The sequence below is a fragment of the Amblyomma maculatum genome, unplaced genomic scaffold (assembly GCF_055883805.1).
Source record: "Amblyomma maculatum isolate TAMU_Amacu unplaced genomic scaffold, ASM5588380v1 scaffold_78, whole genome shotgun sequence".
NCBI lineage: Eukaryota > Metazoa > Arthropoda > Arachnida > Ixodida > Ixodidae > Amblyomma > Amblyomma maculatum.
In genome coordinates this window covers 121,933-147,332 of record NW_028146803.1, presented here as the reverse complement: position 1 = coordinate 147,332, position 25,400 = coordinate 121,933, and the positions used below count along the sequence as shown (strand labels likewise).

The following is a 25,400-nucleotide window of genomic DNA, read 5'->3' as shown; positions in this document are numbered from 1 at the left end:
CCTGAAACCGCAGCCCGCACATCATACGCGCCTAGTTTTTATCATCCAACGGGCGAGAGTGAGGGTACGAAGTTACGTCAGCTGTTGTACCCTCGGAGCTGACGAGTCCCGATAAGCCACAGCGAGCGCGACGCCGCTACACGGCCGCGCGCTTGCTCCGGCAGCCTTCGGATCAGCCTGGTTACTTTTGGCAAAGACGGTACCTATTAGGCCAGTTATGTTAAGCATCGGTTTGCACGGTTAAGCAAGGTTGTGCAGGCTTTGGCGGTCTGATTTGGGGGACGCTCAAGTTTCGCCTTAGGAGCATACATAATAGTGCCTTCATTGCTGCTTTTCTTATAATATTTTTTTAATATTTTTGTTTAGGTTTGCTTTTAAGGAAATGAAGGCACAGTCTCTGTTTCACTTTCCGGTAGACACCTGTATTGAATTAGATCAAGGTCATGCATTCTCAGTGAGGCCAAACGAGAAGTTGCACCCGGAGCAGTAGAGCTTAGCATTTAATTTAATATGGAGATTTATAAGTGCTTGTTAGTGCATTTATATTTTTTTTCGCAGGTAAGATTGAAAATGCTTTTTGTTGAAACTTTTACAAGCGAGTGGCGATTTTTGGTCTATACAATTAACATACTATGAATCAGATACCCATAGGTCATTCCGTTAATGTCTTGCACAAGTGGGCAAGAACCAAGACCTAGCAGGTGAGCGTAGTGCAGGAGATCCCAACCGCGCCTTGCAGTCCGCACTGTAATGACTGGAGGTTACGGGAACCAGCTCCTCCGAGAAGCGCTGCGACACCCGTGGTAAGACCACACACAAGCTGTGTAAGGGCTTCGCTCGGGGATGTTGTGAAGATGTAGTTCAGGAGGCACTGAAAAGGAGTGATATTTTTGGCTGGTTAGGTCGCTAAGTCCTGTTGCCTGCAACACGTCTTTTAAAAAAGAACGCGTTAAGTATGGCTACGCACTTAATTTATTTAAGCCCGCTGGCAGGGACAGTAAAAGAATGAGAAATTTGCTTACCGCAAGTGTTCTTAAAAATCCGATGATAGCTGGTTCCTGAACATGAAGAAAAAGTAGATCATATTTTCTGGAAGTTTCGAAAATATATGCCAAAACAACATTTTTTTTGCCTGTCTACATACAGAAATTACGTTTTTTGTTCTCATTAAACAGTAACTGGTGTACCTGATAATACAGTTTAATGATTTTTGGCTAAAATAGAAAAATAGAATGCATGTCAAAGATCAACGGATTAGCGTCATTTATGTGAAGGTGCAGTAGGAGTCGTTCACGGCACCTCTTTTGTCGTTTGTCTGCATCCGCACCGACATATCCCTTAAACACATCCCGCGAGGAGATTTGGGTATCGTTCTCAGAAAAAAAAAAAGATTTTCTGACAATCTTTATAGCAGCGTTAATATACTCAGTGGCTTCAGAAGTCACTTCTCTTAGGACGAAGCACTACTAACAGGACGGCGTTTTTTTTTATTTTACTTTCTTATTTCGTGTAAGAAACACTGGATTGAAGGGCACCGCCAATACAACATTCTTGTGGTTCTCGTTCTCTCTTCGCAAGATTGTACAATATAGGCATTCAAGTTTTGTTTGCTTTAATCAGTTCGCCGTGAATTTACTCGTACGCGGGCACTGATCTAGAAGAGTTGTAAGTTCCAGGAGATCATTTGTTAGCAATGAAAGTTTGAGCCATTGGAAGTGTAAGGTACAGCTTACATTCTGTGCAAGACATGCCATCTTTCTTTAGAACGAAACAATGTGTTGTAAGCAGTCATAATCGTAGCTTTCTGTTCACGTTAGCAGTAACAACAGAGAGGTAAGAGTGATATTTACAAATTTATTTAGCGTTGAAAAGATAAGGAATTCATGTAATCAGGCTTTGAACTTTAGAACGCAATTCAAAAATACTTGTGTATTTGGCTTTCACAATTACCGTCTACACGTGTAGACATGTTTATTCTATTTTAAAGCTTGAACATTTCTTCAGGAATGATTTATTATGCAGTATTTATGAGGTGCGAAAATATATTCAGAAATCATTTTCTGGCCTTCTCGTCTCCTTGCTGGGTTGGCACAGAAGAGGTTAACGCTCTTGAAGTTTTGTACAGAAAATGTGGGACCAATACGTTCCACCAGATATGTCTGATCCTTGCTCAAACATGTTCAGTGGCCACTTTCAACAAGCTCGCCCTAAAATCGTGGGCCCTGTCCAGACAAGTATGCACCAACCACTTGAAGTTCACTGAGTTTGTTGAAGGTTTTGCGACCTGGCAGGATTTGTAGAAGAAAATATAATTGTTGCACCACTTACGTTTACCGGCGTGTTCCCCGCGCATGTGAGTCCAGAAACATTTAGGCACTGTGGCAAGAAAAAACAAACATATATCCACTTATACACAATTGAGTACACATTTTACGAATAGAAGATAATGTAGACTGGGTTCAGTTTGGTTGTCTTGGAGACTAAGCGGTGTGTTCATCTAGCAGCCGTTTTGTTTTTAAGTCTGGACAATATGGTCCCTCCAGATTTCTTTGGATCAGAAAAGGGCCTATAAAAGCTTTGCACAGGAACATCCATCTCAGCGTAAGCTTCTCGTATTCAAGACAATATATTTATTTATATACTATTAGTCATGGTGATTAAAAGAAACCTGTCTTTATAACACGTTTTCGCAAAATCGGGGCCAAGTAATCAGCTCTTCTCAACACTGAAGAGTGTAGTTATGCACCAAGTGTCAAATATTACTTTTATTCCTCTTTGCCATCTTTATTCACGAAACACTCAAACAGAACACACGCATCCACTGTCAGCAAGAGTGCTCGGCACACCCAAATCATCTTATATGGCAATGCGCATCTTTTGCACGAGGAAGAAACAATATTACGCATACTCCACACCCCGACATGCCAACCCTAGCAGATCAGATGCTATCAAGCACCGCAATACAACATGCCATTGTCACCTATGGCAGTCAGAGCGGCCTGTTTCGACTAGTGTGAGAGAGATAGACTTACAACGCACAGATCGGCAGCATGACAAGCAGCGAGAAGCAGCTTGAAGCACCGCGAAGCGAGAAGCCACACTACCTATCCCTCCTAACTCCCTGATTACCCAAACAGCAGCCGAGAGCCATCCCTCCAATCAAATAAAGACGTTATTCATGCATTCATTTTGATATATGCTATTATTTTTATTTTTATGAATGGCATATTTGCTTTGGTAGTGTTTCGAACATTATTCTGTTGCGGAAAATTGCGCGTCGTGTATTGTTATTGGCTGTCTGAATGGCTGCGTTGTATTACAGGATGACTAGTATGGGATTGCATATTGGCGCCAGTAAATAGAAGCCACATGAATTTGTGAATGGAATTAATTGAATGTAGCATTCTTCAGTATCTGAATACAAATAATTGGGCCTACACACAAACGCTAATCTAAGCTGGCGGCCTGTGTCGACGCGACACCGCCTTGTAGAGTTATAGTCTTCTTACGGTTTAAGACTAGTTTTCTCCAGAAACAAGAGTTTATTACCCAGGCTAACGCTCACTCAATTGTAGAATATTCTTGTTGACTATACGACCCTTGGTTTAAAACAGATATGGATGAAGTGAACAGGGCTGAAATCTTAATGTGCAAAGATTATGCCTAGCAGGAAGTTCTGGTAGCTCTCAGGATGAAAGTGGCTGCATGAACGTAAATATTTGCTTGGACTACAATGTTTACCACTGCTAACTGGACTGGCATAAGTGTTGACTTCTACACGCTGCTACGGGTCCCTGTGGATTAGAGATTGTGATAGGCTGTCTGGACAGGGAGTGTTGACTGTGCTCAGCGAGTCACTTGGTGCACCTCCGTAAGTCTTTTATTCTTGTGATGTACGGGTGATGTGTCATGGTTGCATTGCTTATTTGTTAAGTGGCTGCTTTGGTTTTATTTTGTTTCCCCTTCTTAATTGTATCCCTTTTTTGTGGCGCTGTCGGTACCAGCAATAAACATATAAAAATAATCGCGTTTGGGCTTTCAGGTTTGGAGGGATTTTCAGCAGGTGCGCGTCGTTTTGACAAGCGTAACATCGGCGCATGCATTTTTATATGGCTATTTGAACTGGCAGCACATGAACAATGTCTACATATGAAAATTTAAACAAAGCCCACAAATTTTTCTGTTGCTCTGCAACGTTATATAATTCAAATACAAGTCAATAAGACAAAGTATGCTTCAAAATGTCATATGTAACCAAATATAGCAGCAGGAGACAAGCATGAAGCAAGCCCATTAACAATCACGAACAAGGCAGTAGAGATACGTAGACTTAATATTGTAACGCTCAAAAGCATTACACAGAGAGCGATGACATAAACCACTGGCGCTATCGCACACGACTCTGTTCGCCTTTCGTGTCTTTCTCCGCTACACTCTCTTTTTAATGGTTATTAAGTTGTGCAATAAGTATCCTCCATTGTCAGAACTGCGTGGATTATGTAGGATGGCGATTCCCCCACTTCACGAGACCACTCCTTTACGATATATTTGGTAAATATAACTCCGCCGTTAAGAGCCCTGTCCCTTTCTGGAAAGTGCACAACGAGGGAGTTGTATAGGCAGCATGAAGCCTGTTCAGGGTACTAAAGGAAGAAGTCCGAAATAATGCTGAGGCAAGTGCGCTTTGATCCGACTGACTGTTCATTTTTCTCATGTAACGGACTGTAAACATGACACATTGTATGCTGTAAACAACCGCTCTACCTGACTGAAAACTCACTCTAATGTCATGCCACATTGCCCCTTTAGCAGGTTAATAATATCTACAGCGTTATATGAAACAGTTTTGGTAGTTAACTTGCACCGTCAGCGCATATGAACTAGACCTGTGAAATACGCTGACTGACCAAGGCAACCTTCATCAAGGCAACTTTCTGGTGAGAGTGTGATGATAGCTGCATGTTTTATGTAAGAAATGTCCTGGCTCTCCTGAAAGCTGGTCGCAAGAGTGTGGAGGGGATTGTAGCGTCATGCGTGACTCCCTATATGACGTTAAGAAGCGTTATTGTATTAGGCCTTGATGTGTGCTTGAAGCTGCGTTCCCCTAAGTGTGTTTCCCCAGACATCATACGTTGATTACCTTATTTTAGAGCGCAGCTATTTGGCGCCCGTTCCTGCTTTTCGCGTCATTGTCGGCGTTGCGCCTCGTAACCAGCTCCGCCCCCATTTCAGCCCCCAGCTCAGCCCCCCTCTTCTTCCGTGGCGGTGACCGCGCGTGTTCTCCGATTGCTGCGCTCGCTCCTGCCACCACGGTTCGCTAGACGTCACGGCGAGACCTTGCGGAACTTCTTGCTATTGCATTCAAACATGTTTCGTAAGATGAAATAACTTTCAAATTAGAATAAATCTGAAACCATTTCTCACCGATGCAAATGGTGTGGTCGCCTCAACTATTATGACGATGGGCTCCCCGCACACGGCCGCATTGTCGAAGCGCAGTTCGCCGCACGACAGGGTTACAATGCCCGCGGTCAGCAAACGGAGAATGCTGTTAAAGCTGTTGCAAATGTTGGTCAGCAAAGGCAGGATAATATCTGCAGAAACAAAGGTTGGTTTTAACGTGAAAGCCTTTTACAGTTCATGACTCGCTGGGCTGTCCGTTCACCAGAAGTGTCACAATTCTTCGCTAGATCCCGCAGGATATATCGCGAGATTGATACGTCTTCGCCTGGTGACGTAATGACCAGATGTGGCGTCATTATGACCTCACATTCGCTCGTGACGTCACGTCTGGTCATGACCGATGACATCATCGGTCAAACAAAACAACATCAACCAACAAACAACAAAACATAGGTCAAACAACAAAGCAAAATCAACAAAAAGCATAAAAAACGCTATTTACATAAGACACGTCGAGATCAGCCTGCACAGATTTGGCTTCATCGCATTAAAATTCACGTATAAACAACAAAAGCTTTAGTCTTGAGAGCAACTCGGGAATTTCCGCAGTAGCTTTCTGTATTGCCAAAAACCTGTCTTCTGGGCAGGTCATGCGTCTTTATCATACTAGGTAACCAGCCATTCTCGAGTGCCATTTACAGCGGAGCCCGCGAGCATAAATAAATCAAATGGTAACCCATACTCACTGTGCATAAGTGCCGATACCATACGGATCTAGCGGAAAAATCTTCCTTTAGTTTTCTTTGTAATACATGCAAAAAATAAAACCCTTACCAATAGTATAAAAACATGGTCCATTATTTCTGGCGTCCTGCATTTTAAGCAGTGCGATTCGCAGGGTATATATAATCTCTTTCCATTCAAAACGTTTTTCTCTACCAAGGTTCCGAACTTAAAAAATATGCTGTGGTGGCACCTGCATTTTTTTACCGTCTTTAAAGCATCTCTGGCTGGGCCTCCATTGTACAAGGACCTGTACAAGGGCTCCGGGAGCATAATGCCGCACAATGCACGGCACAGTTTCTTTCGTTTTACTGTTGAAGCTAAATCGCTTGAAAACTGCGCAGAAAGAAGCCTTGCATTTGCTTAGACTTCTCTGTAAAAACCACTAATTCCTGCAGAAAACTGTTTGGTTGCAGCAACGTACTCTGGCAGCAGCCACCTAACCCTAACTTAGCTTGCATGAGCAAGAGTCTGTTGTCGCTCTAAAAAAAAAAAAAAGAAAAAAAAAAACGAGCGATTGACTAGATGTAAATAAACTATGGGAACACTTTGGCACACTAAAGTGCCCTAGAAAAAGCCTTTGCCGCGCCACTTCGACTGCCAATGACTACCAACTAATCGCTTTTAGCGCTTCCTTTCTGCCTCCCTTGCTTTCGTCCAAAGCGAAGCACAGAGCCGTCGAAAGCGCTTTCATGCTGTATCTCTCCCATTAGTCCCCGGAGAAGCCTGGAGCCGCCGTTGACGCATTTGTTCATTGGTCTTTCGTTGTTTAGTGTTGGAAGAATCCGTCTTCCTGCGCTTATCCGAACCGCTCGATGAGAAATTTCTGGGCCGCTTCGGAGCCATCCTACTCGTTCACTCGACTGCAATGACACGTCTGGCGGAGGAGCACCGTCGTACGCGTACTCACGTTGTCGAACCCCTGACGCCTTCACCTGATCTCCGTCGACGCGGCCGCGAAGCTGTACACGTCCAGCGCCTAAAAAATATTACGACCCTGCCATTGTGCCTACGCCGTAAGTCGCCAGGGTGGCTCCTCTTCTCCCCGAGGGCCCTTGTAAAGATGAGGATGTATGTACGTGCGAAGATGAAGCTTCCGTGCGCTGTCGCCAGTGACGTCGCTATCGGTGTGTGTTCTGGAACTGCTTGTACGCGGACTGTTTCTGACGTGCTTCTAGGTCGCGTCCCAGTACCTCTAATAAACCCCCATCCTACAGTATAAAAATATATGCTACTAGTTTGATCGGTCTAGTCTTGCGTTTGTTTGGTCGCACTAAACCAGCCCTTTTATTGGTGGGTTTTAAAGAACCTCCTCACAATTTTGGCGTCTGCGTCAGGACCAGGCCGGTCTCTAGGCTAGATAAGGAAATATTTTGGAGGCGATATGAGCGTCTCGGAGCGCATGGGATTGAGAACGTCGAGTTGTGAGGGTGGATGCAAAAAAAACTTCGGAAGGCGCGGGAGGAGAGAATCGCTGAGTGCGAAGCTGCGACGGAGAAACTAGAGTTAGAGGCATGGGTTACAAAGGAGAAACTGGAACTAGAGGCCTGAGCTACGAAAGAAAAACAGGAGCTAGATCTATCTACGAAGAAGAAACTGTAGTTAGAGGCGCGTAATTTAGAGTTGGAAGTAAGGCTCATGGAAGGTGGCGCAATTCTTTCTCCTCAGCAATCGGTAGAACGCAGTGTCATTCAGGCCTCTCCATAAACACCCTTATGCTTATAACACCGTTTATGAAAGTCGAGATGACTTAGATGCCTATTTGAAAATATTCGAACAAGTGGCCACAGGATAGGGTTGGCCAAAAGAAAAGTGCGCGGCGGGGAAGCCCTAAACTGATTTGGTTTGCTTTTGCCTGAGGATTCGGTTGAATATGAGAGGGTTAAGCTTGCTTTGACCCAAAGATTTAGGTTTGCTGGTGAGGGTATCTCGAGAAATTTCTCAAAGAATCAGTAGAACGCCAATCCCCAAGATGGCGAAATAGTGTCGCAATACGCTACTAGGCTTTTCAGCTTCTTTGACCGCTGGGTTGAAACGAAGGGACAGGACTACACATTTGAGAATTTTCGCGAAATCATGGTGACCGAGCAGTTTATAAACAACTGTCACTCCCGTTTTGCTGCGTATTTAAGTGAACGGGATTGTCAAACGGTTGACAAACAAACGAAGACGGCCAATCACTTCCTCGAGGCACAGCGACAGGTAATCTACTGGTTTTCAAATAGAAGTTATAGAAGTTAGAAGAAGATGAAGTGGGACCCAAAACCTATGCTCCTCGCTAACAGTCCCAGGTTCGGTGCTTCATCTGCGAGACGACTGGGTACAGAACCGCAGATTGCAGTATTGAGCCAAATAAACCTGACTCTACTTTCTGCCGCAGGTCAGGATATGATGCAAAGTCATGCATGTGTAAGAGTTCGGGGGACTATGCGGAGTTTGCCTTCTGCCTGATTCCTCGGAGTTCTTCCCCTACCGGACCTGCAGGGATAAGCTATCCAGAAAGCCACCAGAAAGCCAGCTGGAAAAGGTGGTGCATACTTCGACTATTCATCGAAATGCCCGTGATGCACGGTGAAAAGTTTGGTCAGGCAGTTTTTGGATTGCGTGACACCGGCAGCAATAGCATTGTTGTGCGTCAGGCTCTCGTACCCGCGAATTCGCTCACAGGGAAAAAGGCAATATTGTTATTGGTGGATGGAATTATCATGGAAGTTCCAGAGGCGGAGGTGATGATCTCGTCACCATACTACTCGGGAAAGGGAAAAAGCGCCAAAAAAACTGGATGGTTTGTGTGCAATAATAGGGAGGAGAAAGAAAGCACAATGCGATAAGAAGCATGTAAAGGGTTTTATAGGCTGTGTGGTGGAAGTGATCTACGAGATTCCACTGACATGCGGTGAAGTATATATAGGCCAGACTGGAAGATGCATTAATGATAGAATAAGAGAACATGAGACGTCCTTAGAAAATGGGAAGGCGTCAAATTTACCCCTGCACTGTCAGAAGTGCAAGTCTGAACCATTGTTTAGTAGGCTTAATAGGGAAGAGTCGGGACAAGATGGCCCGCGAAATTTTAGAGGCGTTCTGGATACAGAAGAAAGAAGACATATGTGTTAGTGAAGCCTCCCGGTGTTTACGCAGGAAATAATTTACTTTTATTGAGAATTCTTGCTGAGTAATGGAAAGAATTGGGTTTATTATCGGCCCTAAAGCTGTTATTCCTAGACACCTACGTTTGTTTTTGATCCTTCTTTCCCTCAAATACATGTGCTCAATGCTCGCATTGCCTCTTAGATATGCTGGGCAAGTTGTAGTTTCTATTGTTTACATAGGGAATTTAACAGTGAATTTTTTTGGATGATCTTAGTGCGTAGCGTGTGTCTCTGTGGTGGACTTTGTGACTGTTCTGCTTGGATGATGGTTGTGTTACACTGGCATAATAGGGGTAATAGCTGCGGGGTAAAGAAGAGGTGTGTGGAGATTTACTTGAGTGTAGAAAATGTGACTGTAATGCTTGAACAATGAGTTCTGCGTGGAAGAAAGTGCTACTATATCCTTGGCAAAGATGAGGTGTGTGAAGAAGATGTACTTGGGTGTAGAAGAGGATGAGTGGTGAAGAGTAACTGTGTGTTCAGATTCTCGCTATAGTTGGTAGTGTGCACCTGTGTTGTGTTTTTTCTTACGTGACTATGTTTGTATCGCCATACTTCTGGTGCCTATGCAAAGGCTCCATTTTTAGTCGATAAACCAGTTCCTATCGAGCAGGCGACTTCTTTTGCCACTTTAATATCATCCAATACTCCTTCACCTACTATCGTGGTGAGGTTTTCGGAGGGTCGCAAAGGTCTCGCCCATAATGTGATCAATGTGTCATTTTTGGTTTTGCGTCTTGAGCAGGAAAAAGACACCACCTTAGAGGAGTGTCGTAGAAAGCTAGGAAAACATGTGTTGGCAAGAGGCAGATCGCGCATACTTTCCATCTCGAGGACGGGGTTCTTTACCCGTCGTACTAAATGCGTCCCGACCGAATAGTTGAACCAAAGTGGTACCAAAGTGCTTGAATTCTACGGTCCTCATGCTGGCGCACGAGAGCGCCATCAGGCCATAAGGGGATCCGGAGGACTAGAGATAAGGTGTTCGGCGAGTTCTATTGGCCGCGGGGTACAGGCTGACGTTACACGTTTCGTCAGATCATGCGACACGTGCCAACGTGACGTGCTGAAGAGGAATGCCTGGCTGAATAGCGAGCGAAGTGTATCTTGCATGCGTTTCTGGGCATCGATGTCAGCGAGGCAGGGATGGTGGCTTCTTGTGAGGGTTCGAGTGAGACATCCAAGACATACAGCATTGTTGTAAGGCAGAGGGGCTGCATTCAAGGCTACAGCGGTCCCTGTCTTAAACTCGAGTCGGTAGCCTCTAGTATTACGGGATACCTTGCCGACTTGTACCGCTCTTCTAGAAGTATTAAGGCCAAGACTAGCAATCAGTCATCAAAGCGAGGTACAGAAGCCTTTCTGCAGGTGATTGTCTCCAAATTCAAGGAAGTGCATGGATGAACTGCAGGATCGTCTCCATGATGCATTCTCTGAAAATGGCTGGCTAAGAACGAGCAACCGTATAGTCAAAGACCCATGCATGTTTCTAGATGTGTGAGAGATAGCTTGCTCTCGGTATAATTGAGTCAGTGTGTGCAAGTGCTGTTGAAAGAGGTCGTATGTTCCTGCTTATGGTGGTTTCGAGAAGTCGAATAATCAATGTTGATAGTGTTGGTGTCGTTGGTTACTGTATGCAAGAGGGCATGATTGCAAAGTCGGAGTGCAGAACTTAAGATTGGAAGCGTGCATCTGATTCTGTGTACATCCTCCACATTCGTTTACTGCATATGTTGGCAGTGTTTTCATGTTCTAACGACCCCAATATTTTCAGAACACTATGCATAGATGACATCGCCTACTTTATAAGATATTATTGGGGAACTTAAGTGGACACAGTGATCTAAACACTGATGACCGTTTAGGTTGTGTGATGTGCACTGTGTGCCGTGCGGGATGTGTACTATTCAGCGAGAACACCATGTTCCATGTTCCTTGGGTTGATGTTTTCGATACTAGAAAAAAAAAAAAAACACTTGAAGAGGGGGCCTTTGCAAGGAGCTAACGTCACATGGTATTTGCAACTTTCGGCACGAGGCGTAATCGTGGAAGACGACGACGCAAGTATGTGGCGCGTGCGGGGAAGTGACACGAAGGGGAGAGATCGGCGGAGCAGCGTTGCTGGAGGACCGGTGGTCAAGGAGCTGCGGCTGATCGCGTTCCGCTTGGTTTACGACCCGGGTACCAGACCTGGGAGAGGCCACGGAGCTCCTGACAATCACGTCACACCTGTCCTATGACCCGGGTGACTAGACCTGGGAGTGGCCGACTACTGTTTTGCTTCTGGAGCACGTAGCCAGCACGTACGTTCGGCGTCATGCTGGGTGCACTGGATAGACGCGCCCGAATATCGGACGCCTTTGCCGCGTGATGGCAATCTGAGGCCTCTCGCCTCGGCCGAGCCTTTTCCGCCGACGAGCCACGTGCCTGTTGACCGACCTAAGTACCTCTTGACACCGGGCATTCCTCGCACTCCGAGCCCAGGCGACCGGGTGCGTCCGCATGGACTTCCATCTTCTAGTGTCCCTGTTACTAGTTCATATGCGTGTTCGTCTTATCTGTCAAGCTCTTTATTAGTTATTTGTTTTTTTTTGTCTAGTCTAATGTGTCTGTATAAAAAGATATGTTCCTAGTGTGACCGGCCTGGTCGTGTGTCTGTTTGGTCCCACTAAATCTACCCTTTGATTGGTGGGTTTTAAAGAACCTCCTCACAGACGTTAAACAACCTTAATTAAATCAAAGCATCATTAGCACACAGTCGTAAGCTGCAACCACGTAAGAAATACGAACGCTTCTGTGCGCGGGAGGGTAGCGTCTTTTAATAGACCATGTAATCCCCAGGGCTACTTGATGCTGTTCATCTGATATGGCTAGTTAGCACAAAATAGCACTTGCTCATTGGAGGGCATGAAGGGAGGGCTTAATGACACTCGAGAAAGTGACAAAAATTTACACAGTTTGCACTAACTCACAGACTGTCTTGTATGTGTGCTTATTCTTTTCTGCAGCATAACCATATCGGTAGCTTATCTGGCATGGGCCCAAAGGAGTTTCGGAGGGTTTGATTCGCGTCTTGCCAATCGCGAAGGAGCTGCCCGAGCTGCCATCTTCGGCCAACTTGGTCATATCATATTGTCAGCTCGTGGCAACGCACGAGCAATGACTGCCGATTTTGAAGCAGATTTTCACTACGCCAAGTAGTTCGACCCGTCGGGTATGCACGGGTTTCATCCTGAGGGAGATTTAGAGGTCAAACTTGTGTGTGCAGCCTGGGGTCGCCATGTGACTTTGAGGTATGTCACGTAGGCCACCAAGTGGCCCGCGACCACTGGCAAGGCACGTGACTTGGTGGTCGCCATGTGACATTAGGGCATAGTCACATAGGCCATGACCACTGTCAAGGTATAGGTGACATCACCTGGTGGTCGCCATGTGACCACCAAGTGGCCCGTGACCCCTGTCAAGGTCAAGGTTACGTTACATTGTGGTCGTCATGTGACTGGCACAGTCATATATGTCACCAAGTTGACCGTGATCACCCGCAAGGTCAAGGTCACGTCAGGTTCCGTCAGTGTGACGTGTAAGTAGAGGACGCTAGGGGGGCTATACGTGTATCAGTAGGAGCCCTCGGGCTCCTGCCTTGGTTACAACACTGCGTGAGATGGAGAAGGACGAATACCCTGCTGCAGTATCGCGTCCGAACACAAAGAAGGCACTTGGGGAATGAGGCCCTGAAAAGGCGGCGTGCCGAAGAGACCCATGCTTTACGTTTGGAGAAATGCACAAAGTGTTTAATCCAAGCTTGGCAATGAACGTAGCCATGTACACGAAGCTTTCGCTTCCCTTCAGAGGTAATCAAAATTAAACCACCAACTAATGTTTTCATTCACAACGATGACACCAGATATTCAGAAGAACTGGCCTTTAAGGCTATGCGATAACAGTTCGCACAGTGAAGCAGCTTTCTAAAATTTATTGCCTGTGAATGTTTATTTTCATTTATTCGAACGAATGTTTCTGTCCAGCAACTAGCTTGTGTACGAAAAGCATTTCTCCTAAATCAAACTCTACATGTTTTAAAGATATGTCAGTCCTGATGGAAATCAAATGTTCAGGGAATGGGGAATTCTCTCTGAAACAAATAGGGATTTCATTGTTAAAGCTAAATATTGCGTTTATAGCAGATAACGTTCAAATTTTGAAGGACTTAATTTTCCACATAAATCACTGTATGCGTCTCAATGTATTAGCTCTGAATGAACGTAATTACTAAATATAATTAAAACAATAAAAAAGCTCAAGTAGCAATTTTTTGTTCCATGGTAACTTTGTCCAGTTATAAATCTAATTAGTCTCATTGCCTGTCTGTACAACACAAAAAATGCAGGCTTTCACTTTTTGTCAGAAAAATTATATTTGCTCAGACTTACCGAAATCGTTCCTTGCAAGTAGATATTTGAGAAATTCTTGAAGCAAGTAGACTTGCGATCCTATATCCAGAGTTCGAAGTCCTTGAAAAGTGCACTGAAATATTTTGCCATTTGTTCTCTTAGTCAAGAGCACGAACTTAGCACAGACAATATTAGTAAAGGAATTGACCGCGTTCAATGCCACACATGCCTAAAACCATTGCTTTTGGATCTAAAGTTATGTTTAGCCTAATTTGAAGAAGTGAAAAAAAAAAAATACTTAGACGGGCGTCATTAAGACTCCAGACATTAAAACAAAAATTAAAACTTCAGGCGGCAGTTCAGCTCTGCTTTTGATGGTATGAGCCCGCCGCGGTAGCTGAGTTATTACAGCGCTCGACTGATGAGCACAAGGGTGCGGGTTCGAATCCTGTCCGCGGCGGCCGCTTTTCAGTGGAGGCGAAAATCAAGGCGACCGTGTGTTGTGCGTTGTTAGTGCATGTTAAAGATCTACACTTGGTCGACATTTCCGGAGTCGCTTTCGGACCTAAACTTAGAGCTTATAAATCAAACCGAACTTATAATGGTATGACAAGCGTTTAGGCCTCTTGATTGCCCTCTCCGCTTGCGCAACCTCGATCGCGTACATGCGCTGTGCTATTCGCTGACTCATTATTCTTTTATATGCGCCTCTATAAACCCACAATCTTCGTTTGTGCAAAGCCTTAAGATATCATATTACACGAAATTCCACCCAGCATAGTACATAGGCCTCCTTTGAAACTTGCTACAATTTGCGTTTTTACAGCTTGCAGTAATAATTGAACTACACCACGTACACAAAATATGAATAACAGGCGCTTGTCTATTTGATCACATATACATGTATAAGTATTGTAGTATAGCAAATGACTTATTATGTCCTAAGGCTCCCAAGTACTATTTTTTCAGAATGTTTGAAAACTGCAAATGTTAAGGTTCCCGGTATGTTTATGATGCTTCTGTAGTTTCCAAGTACATAAGCATTTTTGCTTTCTTTTACTGATGCGTCTCCTGCATAGTGATAATTTCCGTGGCAAAATATGCACTTTAGACATTATGTATTATGGCTTTTTTCGCATGCTACCCTGTATGCTTTTTTTCAAACATGTTTGTGTACTGGGCCTCTCTCATGCTACGTCTTGCAGCTTTTCGTCCGTGGTCCCTCTTCTTCCAAAACGGTAAATAAATGCATTAAATTAATATTATTATTAACCAATACGTAGGTACTTGCAAGTATGGCCCAGAGGCAGAATATCTATCTCGTGATAAACCGTTTTGAAAGGCTCGCTTTCGATCTCATAATTCCACCTTAAAGGCAAAGCTTGAGTTGGCTGCGCCTGCCAGCTCAGACATATCCTTTCGCCTCGTGATGTCACACATTTCGATGACCAATCACTGCTCGGATGTCCAAGTACCACTTGCCAGAGACACGGCCGTGAGTTTTCGCCTATCGCACCGATACCGACACCGCGGACGTCTGATTTTGTAGATATCAGGGCCTTGAATGCGATTGTAATAATATAGCGCGCGTAGCAATCGGTCTAGCAAGGCTGGCGTGGGCACATAAGCAAGCCTAACAAATGCTACGCACGCGGCTTTGGCATCAACACCAAAATATGAGCACCAGCGAAGCACATGCTGCAAAATGTAAATGAACGGCTGACGGCATGATATGTGTACACAGTGCAGCTTTTTTATCTGGAGTATACGAGAGAAGGAAAGAAAGGCGGTGCGTAACTCAAGGTCCACTCTCGTTGATCCTTGATAAGAGAATGGCGTTGTTATTACAGCGACTCGATTTTTTTTTATACGCAGGAATGTAGGAGTTTACACTGTGCAGAAGATATTTTGAATTCCGCATACACTTAATGTTTTCGTTTGCAGAAAGTCAATGCGTTGGCGTTGTAGCCGGCGTTTGGAGAGAAACCATCACGAGCTTCCCTTTTCCAGACTGTACACTACCAGTGATAAGGTTGGGCGCTTTGTCGTCTACGGTATGTGTGCTGTCGCTGTGTGCTGACGATATGCTGATGTTGGCAGATGATGGTGGCCGTGACGAAATCCTAGTGTGTCGGGTTCGATCTCTGGTTTTGCCCGATATGCTAATTGGTCAGCATGCAGTAGTATCATGTACGACATCACCAGTGACGGCGTAGTGGCTCGAGTACAGAACACGTATCAAAACTGCACAATTCTGGTGAGAGAAAGACGTTGTAGATAGAAAAGGGTAAGTATGCTAACAGCTTTCTTCAGCTTCACGTCGATAGTTCAAGCAGGGAGTTGGCATATAAAAAAATCCCGCGCATGGCGCTGGCAGGAGATAGTTGGCAGCAGGCGTTGCCGCACACAGAAAAGACGTAGGGTTGCCGGACGTTACGTTTGGCAGGAGCCGTTTACTCGGGTTTCTAGTTCCTAACGGGGAGGTGGAGGTGACGTCAGAATCAGCTTGCCAGGACCGTTACAGTCTTAGTCAGACACTTTAGATCTTAGTAACGCAGGCACGTTCATACGGCTACGTCGGGTGGTAGTCTAGGCTTTCGTGCCATACTCCCAATGACAGAGCTTAAGTGTCCCACGTAATTTTTTGTGTGTGGCTATGGAGCATTGGCAGCTGCTGATCTTCTGTGCCATTAAGTATCTATTGAACGGATCATTGTAATTGACACATACATAAGAGCATCTCTCGTGCATTTTTATCTATCATGGCTAGTCCTCTCAAGCACAATTGCTTATAGTCTCGAGAAAAGAAGTTGACTTAAAAAAAAAGGTCATTGGAACAGCGTGAAACTGGGGAAATGCAGTTAGATTTTGAATGACAATATTCTCAGACACACATTGTTGGCCCCTCTGAATCCTGAATATTTACCATGAGCTTAATTGTGTGAGCTACCTGAGAGCAATTTGGTAAGGTTGCTCCCTATCGCGTGATTTCATATTATTATACTAATCAGCCTCTTACGCTCTCATAGGTAAAGAACAAGCAGTTTCCCAAGAATTCGAGTTGCTAGTAGAAGAGAACTTTTAGCGTTTTGTCTGTGAATAAATATCTTTAGTTGCAATGATTCTTAAAGGTTACTCAGTGATGGAAACGTGTGCAGTAAAAGAATTATGAAAATAGCTTGTACGCCCACACAAACGGCCACGAGCGAAGATGCGACGCATTAAACATCGGCCCAGAAATGAGCGCTCCGGTTGTTAAGTTTTTGACACCAGCCGCGAACTTTGGAATATATTTCTGATAAAATATAACGTATATCTTCTTTTGTTTTTTTTTTTGTTTGGGGGGGGGGGGGGGATTGCTGCCAACTATGCGTGCTAGAAGCGATTCGTTGTTGTGCGACGAACGGTTGTGTAGCGACTTTTATTGGTGATGTTATCTCGAGCCATAAGTTTTATCAAAGTGCCTTTTATATAAAAGAAATATATTTGAGTTCCTGATCAGACTGGAAGCTTGGATATGCTGGTTATCTATTTGGAAGATACCTGCTCTTTTTCTCCGGTCATTGTTCTTACGTTCTGTGCTGTTAACCTCTGAAAGGACACAGTCCCTAAGATGTGACCGCGAAATGTTTAGACTTTTTCTATTGCAGCTCGGAAATATTTTTGCCTTCGAGGTACCATGCCTAGATCTGGCTCTTAAAAGACGTCATCATCAGCATCATCATCATCAGTGGATTCTGCCCACTGCAAAGAGAAAGCATCTCCCATATTCCCCCAATTAATCCGGTCCTGTGCTAGCTTCATCCACTTTGTTACCCTAAGCGACCACCAAAGACCTAATGTCGTACATTTAGAAAGGTTTGTCTAGAACAAAAACTGGGCACGGAAATGAAATGCAAGCATTGAGCATTTAAGAAAACGGGCTTTCAAGAAATGAAGCTGTACATTTTGGTGCCTAAGAAGATAAGAAAAATGCATTAAATAGAGTTTTTTGACAACTTCTGAAAGAGAAAAGTGTTGCAAGGGTTCTAAACTATGATTATGACACCTTTTTAACAGTGAAGAGTTTCTCACCTCGAGCAGCTGGCCCAGAAAGAGCACTATGCCATCCTGCAGTGTAAAATGAAAACAACGTTAAATGTCAACTTCGTTGACCTACTGCAGGTCTTAAGGACGATTGCACTAAATACTGTCCTAAGCGTTTATAGAAAAGTGCTTGACCTAAGTAAAACATGTTAAAAATGTGTCTGGTAGTCTTTTAGCTTTCCATAGTTGGAGCGAAAGAGCTAACTACGAGTAAAATTTTATAACGTGACCATATGTATGCTTAGATAACATGCACGGAGCTAAAAGTGCATAAAGATTCAGACACCTTGCAAAAACAAAGGAAAATGGAATCAATATGAAGAGGGTGAAAAATGTAAATGAACATCTGTTTAGATCATTGAAGAATAATTTCATACAATAAAGGGTACGAGAATGGTTTGGAATACGGCAATATTTTCGTGCTAATGTTCTGAATACATTAAATATTTTTGCATCAAGGAAGTACTGTATTATTGCGGGTACTGCCTTTTCATGGTATCAATTTTGAAGCTCGTGATAACGTTGTTTTCTTCGTGTGTATCGTATTGACGTAAAGGACGTAGAAATGTAGGAAACTACAATACTCATGATTTGCATAAACGAAAGGAGACATGTTGCATTTTTTTACAGGCCACAGTCAGCGTATCTAAATGAAACTCTTTCGGAAAAATGGCTCAGCGAAATTTATCTTGTCATTGCCGATAATTAAACGACACCAAAATATTCCTTTTCATTAGAATAGCACTAATATAACGTAGAATGTTTTCATTCATTACACTAACTGTATCACCAGCCGACACGTGAGTTAGATTAAATAAGTAGGTTCCTTTCAAAATACATTTACGGATATAGTACTTACAGATTCAGGAGTGCATAAGTCACCAGCAGCTTTCAGACACTTGAAATGAAAGAATGAGAAAGGAAGGTGTTAGGGGGGACTCTGCAAATGTATTTTAACGTGCGTTCATTTCCCTGTTATACTTTCTCTCGTAAACAACAGAAGTTCTGTCAAGCACGCCTAGTGCTGTTAAACCTTTTATATTGCCTCGGGCAAACCAACACGCGAGTGGCATCAGTTGCTCCAACATATACAACGCTGAGACTAAACTGAGCCGGTTTACTAAATAAGTAAATTTGAAGGTGGGTAGTAATAATAAAAAAAAACGATTTTGAGACTGAGTGGTATACGATAAATTAATTTGTACAAAAACTTTGTTCATGGTACACCCATCGGCAGTACATGACGTAGTTGCAATGCTTGCATGCGGCGCCTAAGCAGAACGCTGAGGACCACCACATTTTTCAAATATATGCAAATATTCCACTTAGTTGACATGCGTAAACCCGTGCACAAAAGTGGAGATACCACGCTCTTTGACCAAATTGAACGCCAGCTTCTCCAATAGTGAAGCGGCTATTGCTGAAATATCCATCAGGTACCCTGCTCAATATGTTTGCAATCGCTCTTGCCCAAACAATTTTGCCTAGCACATCGTTTTACAAAGGAAAACAAAAACAATTGTTGCGGATCGCGTCGTCATTCTACTTTTGCTCACGGGTGTACAGGGTCGTCCACACTTAGTAGAACAAGCTTGCGCAGGCCCGAAGTGACCTGCAGGCGAGGATTTGCATGGTGTGCAGCTTCGCTTCAATACACGGTCGAATCGGATTCAGGGGCGCACTGAGGAGGTCATCCTTGTTCATACTAAGATTGGACGATTTTGTACATGCACCTCTAATGGATTCACCTCTGCGCTTGTATAATTGAAGCACTGCAGCTGCTATTGAATAGGTGAGAAGCTCAAGCTTGTGGAGATCTTGCAGCGTAGGTAATTTCTGTTGAATGAATATTCTGCAAGGCTTTCATATGCCAGGTAACTTCACGAACAATGGTTTTCAAGTGTTACTCTTCTGTAAAAACGACACAGCATGCTTGACGGTGAACAATACATACCAACGGCACATAAAAAGGCCGCGCACACAATAACGAGAGAGAATAGGATGTAGAAACCAGTCATTTACTTTATTGGCATTGTATTCGTTTGCCTCAGGTGGTTGATGCTGGCACGTTCAGGTAACAGCGGATAGCAACGGAAGCTCTTGCTTGCGTTAACTCCTTGTGCATTACGAATAACCTTAAACATGGGCACGCATTTTGTGAGAGTTCTTTATCGGTTTAAGGCGAAAGGCTTCCTCGGCTTACGAGCCATGTACGGAAAGTGTTTTCAGAAAATGTACTTCGCACTGGCGTTAGAAACAAAATAAACTTTCGTCTCCAAAGGTAGTCGAACCATCATATGCTTCCAAAGCATCGCTGGTCGGCGTTGCAGAGCCTGATGTGCAGGGCCATCTGTGACAGAAAAGCACAGACTGGGACGTCGGTGGCTCCGCTCGCTGTTTTCGCCACGTGCGCCACGAACGTTCCTTTGCACATGTACGCACTCACGCAGGCACTTCGCGCGCGATTGCGCAGACTGCCGCGGATTTCCATGAAGCAAACATAGCTAAAGGCAAAGTTTTTGTTCACTTGTGTACTCTATAGCAGGCGATAAGAGACAATGAGTCACTAGAGTCACTACTGAGCGTAAAGTGCATTTACCACGTGAGCGAAAACATAATGTACGACGTTTTTCTCGAGTTAAGACCAGTATTTAATTATAATGTCGTATATTATATGTTTAGAATTAGCGAAAGTATTATCTGCACTGTGAAATGAAGCAGCTCACTCGTCGAACACAGTTGTGGTTTTAGGATGGGATTTTTATACGATTTTGTTTGTATATTACCGCGCTATCACAGCAAATATCGCCGCATAAGAATACGTATACAGTCCCAAAGGGGTGTTTCTTCAAAGGAACGAATGCTAGCAGACTGAAAATCACGGTGCCGCATGGGACATAAGTGATCCACGCGCTCCTGGAGACATAAGCATTTCACTGACCCGGGAGGAAGGTGAATTCTAAGATCAGTGCGAGCTGGTATAGTATTCGTCTAATTTATTTCCGTTATTATTAAATGGTGGACTTCTATTTATGATATTGTTTGATTTGTAGTCATGCAATTTGTGAAGCAAATAGGGTGTTCCGTGTGAGTGGCATCCATCGAGCTACAGGCGCTTCGTTGTAGCGCTTGCGACATATTTTTGTTCTTGAAAAAATTTACCAAGATCTGTAACTAATCTTCTCAGCAAGGCAAGTTTGCCAACTAAAAGGCCTCGTTCCTCGACATTTCTTGGTCGTTGTAGAAATGCTAAGGCAGGTGTTCCTTAGTGCACAGTCACACATGCGAGTCTATCGCGGGCGTCGCACGCATAATATCTGTTGATTTGGTTGGTTTCAGAGCGCTCACAATGCAGGGGGAGAGCACAAAAAATCGTCAAAACAACTCACACGCGGGAATCGAGGCGAACGAGAATCCTCCATCCCGGGCATTTTCTAGGCGTGTTCTAAACTATAGCACTCTTTCGATACCGCACCAAGCAGTATTTAGCAACTGGCAACATTTCGGAGTTTACGCAGAAGGGGTACCTTGGAAAGTTTCTTTTCCAATTTCCACAAAGAATGCGAATGTCTCGGAACGACATCCTATGGTTGGAAAACAGTTCTTGAGTAAAAGTTGACAAAGGAACCTGCATATATTTTCTCATGTGAGCTTCGTCATTCAGCTATTCGCGTGCTGTTGCAGCTGCCCTACGACATAACATTACTTTGCACCCCCGTTTTGTTTCAGCGGAAGCGTTTCGATATCACGAAAAAAAAAAACAACACTTGGCGCAGCTCGTTCGCCGCGTGTGCACACGAAGCTAGCGGAGTGTCTGCTCCGGCGGCGCCCTGTGGTTTCAAATTTCGCCGCCACGCGACATACGCGGCGCTGCCGTCGCGCAGCGAAACTTGAGTTTGAGTTCATATCCTTCCGATTCACGTGACGTTGGGTGGTTGCTCCTGGCCCTACGGGGCTATGACAGGTAGCTCACTGCCGTTTGCGGGCGTGGGCTAGCCTGCCACCGGCTCTATATCTGTTGTAGGCCGTCATTGCACCCGCTACCGTTTCGGTGGTGGACGACGGCTGTTCCGACGAGTGTCTTTCTGTCCCCCTTCTGTTTCTTTTTTCTCTACTTTCTCTCTTTCTCTGTCCGCACGAGGCAGCGGAGATGGCGCAGCTACAGAACCAGTAGCAGGCACGTGCATTTTCTTTTCCTTCTTCCTTCGGTCGCAACAACAACAACAGCCGAGCGCGCAAACTACAACTCCACGCCGGGCTCGTAAGAGATCGCAATTCTCCTTGTCTAGCATAAGGATAAACATTTGAGTGGCACTTTGGACTACTAAAGTGCGATAAGGCGACAGCCTTTGTTTAAACCTTCACTCATTCCTGGTTTTACGGCGTCAGCTTCTGTAGACTGTGTGGTGCGGCGTTCGAGGAAGCGTCAAATGAAAGGGGCCGCACGGACGCCTGGATCGATTTGACGCGGTAGAGGAAGCTACCAGCCAACATACAAAGCCCTGCTTTAACCGATCCGTATAAACAGGCCTGCGTGGCCTAGGGATAACGTGAATGCAATGGCCTTGGAAGACTGATTCTGATATCACCCTTATGAAAGGAAAGGCCCGAGTTGGCAGCTCCTGCCAAACGTAGTGGCAGGAAACCCAACGTCCAGTTAGTGCTCGGCCATTTCAGCTGCCAGCTACCGCCTTTCACGTAAAGAAAGCGTAATGCGGCTTACGCCTTCATACGTCCCCCTTTCATACGTCCCTTCATACGTAAGGCTTACGCTTCATACGGAACGTATGAAGGCTCACTTCATACGTCCTGTTGGTCCAGGCTGTCCCACCTTGACCTAGGGTGGCCGTCATCTTGGGTAGCATTACGTGACCTAGGATGTCCGCAAAGTGTGACACCTTTTGCGAAAGACAGCATTAGCCATTAAGGCTTTCTGTTTAGTACAATCGATGACAATGACGCTGAAGTTAGTGATAACGATAATGATTATAGTAGAAATGACAACACTCTCTCTCCAGTCCCTTGACGGACATGCCAAGAAAGCCTGCAGTCTCTGTGGCAACGTAGGGGCGCCACTGTGTTTCGGCGGAGGATCTGAGAGCGAGTTTGCTGGCGTCTGTTCAATCAGTCTCTCCCTCAATACAGTAGGTAGTGAATGCGCAATGTGTGCTAAGCGAACTACACCATAATGTGCTTGAAAACTATCTGCGTCCAAAATACAGTTCTGTCAAATAAACAGTACAGAGAAGTAGCCCCAAAGGCTTTATCCTTATCGCTATTAAGAAGTCGCAAGTGCCTCCAAGAATTTTATTGCTTTGGCTGTTTCCATTCGTCAGCCACGCAGTGGCTATAAAAATCGGTGAACGGAAGCGCTCGCGGTGATCTGAGAAGTTGAAGCAGCCGGCTATTATCTCATGAATAATGGATCGTAGAAACACCTTTAAAACTTTTGCGGCAGGCAAACCGCTTTTACGATCGAATGTTTGAAAACTGAACAGGAGTAAATATGCTTGAAAGGGTCTTTTAAAACGGAAGTGTTGCTTGTTCGCAGAAAGAAGTGAGAATTTAGGGCGAAAAGCGGAATAAAATAGATGGGTTGGCTCGTTTATGTCAAGGTGCGCAATCCATTAAATTATTTCCGCGGGAACATTGCTGGTGCATTGGTGTCGGACAAAGTGAAATAATTAGCTAATAAATAGTATCGCACAAGGTTGTCAAAAATTTTCTTAAATTTATCTCGGTTTTTGCGCCAGTCGCATATATATAGCTATTCACTTCCGCAAATGAACAAAATGGTAGGCTCATCTGCCTAATAAATTGAAATGCAATATTCATGTCTTCAGCGACACTGACCGAACATTCTTATTTCTAAGTGTCAAGTAGCGAGAAAAAAAGCAACAAAATACCGCCACAGAAACAGAAAACAGCAGGCGGACCCAAAAAGTGCGCAGAATTGTGAAGGCGTTTACTCTGTTTCTGGAAACCAGACTGCAAGAAACTGTCGGCACCTCTAGATTAGAAAGTAAAGTTGCTGCTCATGGACTCATTAAGCAATAGTCGCTTACATAGCAAACTTATCTATGTTTGCGAATATTTGTGAGCATACATTGAAGTAGCAAAGCTGTATTCCGTCTCGTATTAGATACATCGGAAACAAGCCTTGCGAAGGCTTAATGAATTACTTCTTGCGTTCAGAAAGGCAGCGGCTACCTAAGGCGGTGTTAATGACATCAATCTTTGAGCAGCGGAACATATTGCAGTCGCAATGACCAATAATTATTACTTCCTAGTGGATGTCGCAAGCAAAGGCAATCGAAGAGAACAATGGCCTTTTGACGACAGAGTTTACAAACATAGGTATTTTTGGCTGGTTTTGCCATGTAGCCAAGATAGTTTCCTGGTAAGCAGCGTCAAGCCTTTGAAAGTGGTGTACTATTGGGATACTATTGTTATACTTAGGCATAAACTTTCTTACTAAAAGCAAGATGTACAAGTAGGCTTGACACCATAAGAAAGCCTACTTACCCCAAAAGCATTATTCAAACAGTTTCAATCATATCGAATAATATCTCTTCAAGCTATTTATCCTAACAGATTGCAAAGATAGCGAGCGGTAAAGAACGGCTAAGCATTGACGCGTAGATTACAACTGCGCTGTTGAAGTTTCCGTGCTCCACATTAGCTTTGCAGTGCACGTACCTCTCCGATGTTTAGGAAGTTTGGCAGGCTGAAGTTCGAACATGAAATCGCTGTAAAAAAAAAAACAAAGTGCTCTCGTCAAGAATAGGTGGGTCGTAATTCCCCTATTTTATTTATTGTAAAGTTCCTTCAGCGAAATAGTTTGACACATAACACAAATCGTTGAATTCGGCTTATCAATCTTAATCTTCCTCCAATTCTCTGCGATACGAGAACAGTCTTAATTTGTAATATAGATTATCTAGTGCGACATTCTGTTCGGGTGTAACACTGAACATGTTCTTGAAAGCTTTGAATAGATTTTATAGTAATGACAAACCTGAGAAACGCCCTGGCGTACCTTCATATACGCATAAATTAGAAAAAAATTTAGTCAAACTCTATTCCACAAAACGGTACGTATATAATGCTGGATATGGTATCAACCGTGAGGACGCGGTGATTTCTCTTCGCTGAATATTAAGTGCGCCTGCTAATTAGGCATGGGAATTTGCTAGAATAAAATTTATGTATCAGAGGCTATGTAACACTAGTATTTAGGCTACTATGCAAATTTACGCTGCATCTATCGACCAACTTTCAGTTGTTAGCGACCTTTTGTTTCCTCAGTATTGCTTTGGTGGTGTTGTGAGGAAAATCCATATATGGAGGTTTAACTCTTCAAACCCTAAATAAAGAGTGAGAGCTCCGTTTGCCTTGCTTACGCTTCTTGCTAAGCCTATGTGCAGTGGACAGCAACAATGATGTGCTTCAGGGTTTTTTTTGCCACATTAGATAAAGCGAAAGCTGTTTTGTCTTGCACTTTCATGAGCTCACTGTCTTTGTAAAGCAGCACACTCATCCTTTTCTACATTTGCTAGCTTCTATGACTCTGTGACAGATTTTC

The 25,400-nt window shown here is 44.1% G+C and overlaps 1 protein-coding gene across 1 annotated transcript; it reads right to left on the bottom strand.

The window, feature by feature from the left end:
• Positions 1-694: 694 nt before the first annotated feature.
• On the bottom strand, positions 695-22,668 carry LOC146170678 (uncharacterized). The gene is made up of 8 exons (XM_084586852.1): positions 22,615-22,668; positions 18,675-18,713; positions 17,804-17,839; positions 13,769-13,862; positions 5,425-5,594; positions 2,329-2,376; positions 1,023-1,058; positions 695-871 (listed from the first exon to the last, which is right to left on the bottom strand). The coding sequence occupies exons 1-8, from the start codon at positions 22,666-22,668 to the stop codon at positions 695-697; spliced, it is 654 nt and encodes a 217-aa protein (XP_084442978.1).
• Positions 22,669-25,400: the final 2,732 nt, after the last annotated feature.

Bases quoted from the DNA above. Each gene is read 5' to 3' on its own strand.
- LOC146170678 (XM_084586852.1), bottom strand. From the start codon at position 22,668: ATGACGGCCACCCTAGGTCAAGGTGGGACAGCCTGGACCAACAGGACG. The intron at 2,377-5,424 runs GTGAGAAATGGT...TTCTTGCCACAG, and splicing joins CGACCACACCATTTGCATCG to TGCCTAAATGTTTCTGGACT. The intron at 1,059-2,328 runs GTAAGTGGTGCA...CTTCATGTTCAG, and splicing joins CGGGGAACACGCCGGTAAAC to GAACCAGCTATCATCGGATT.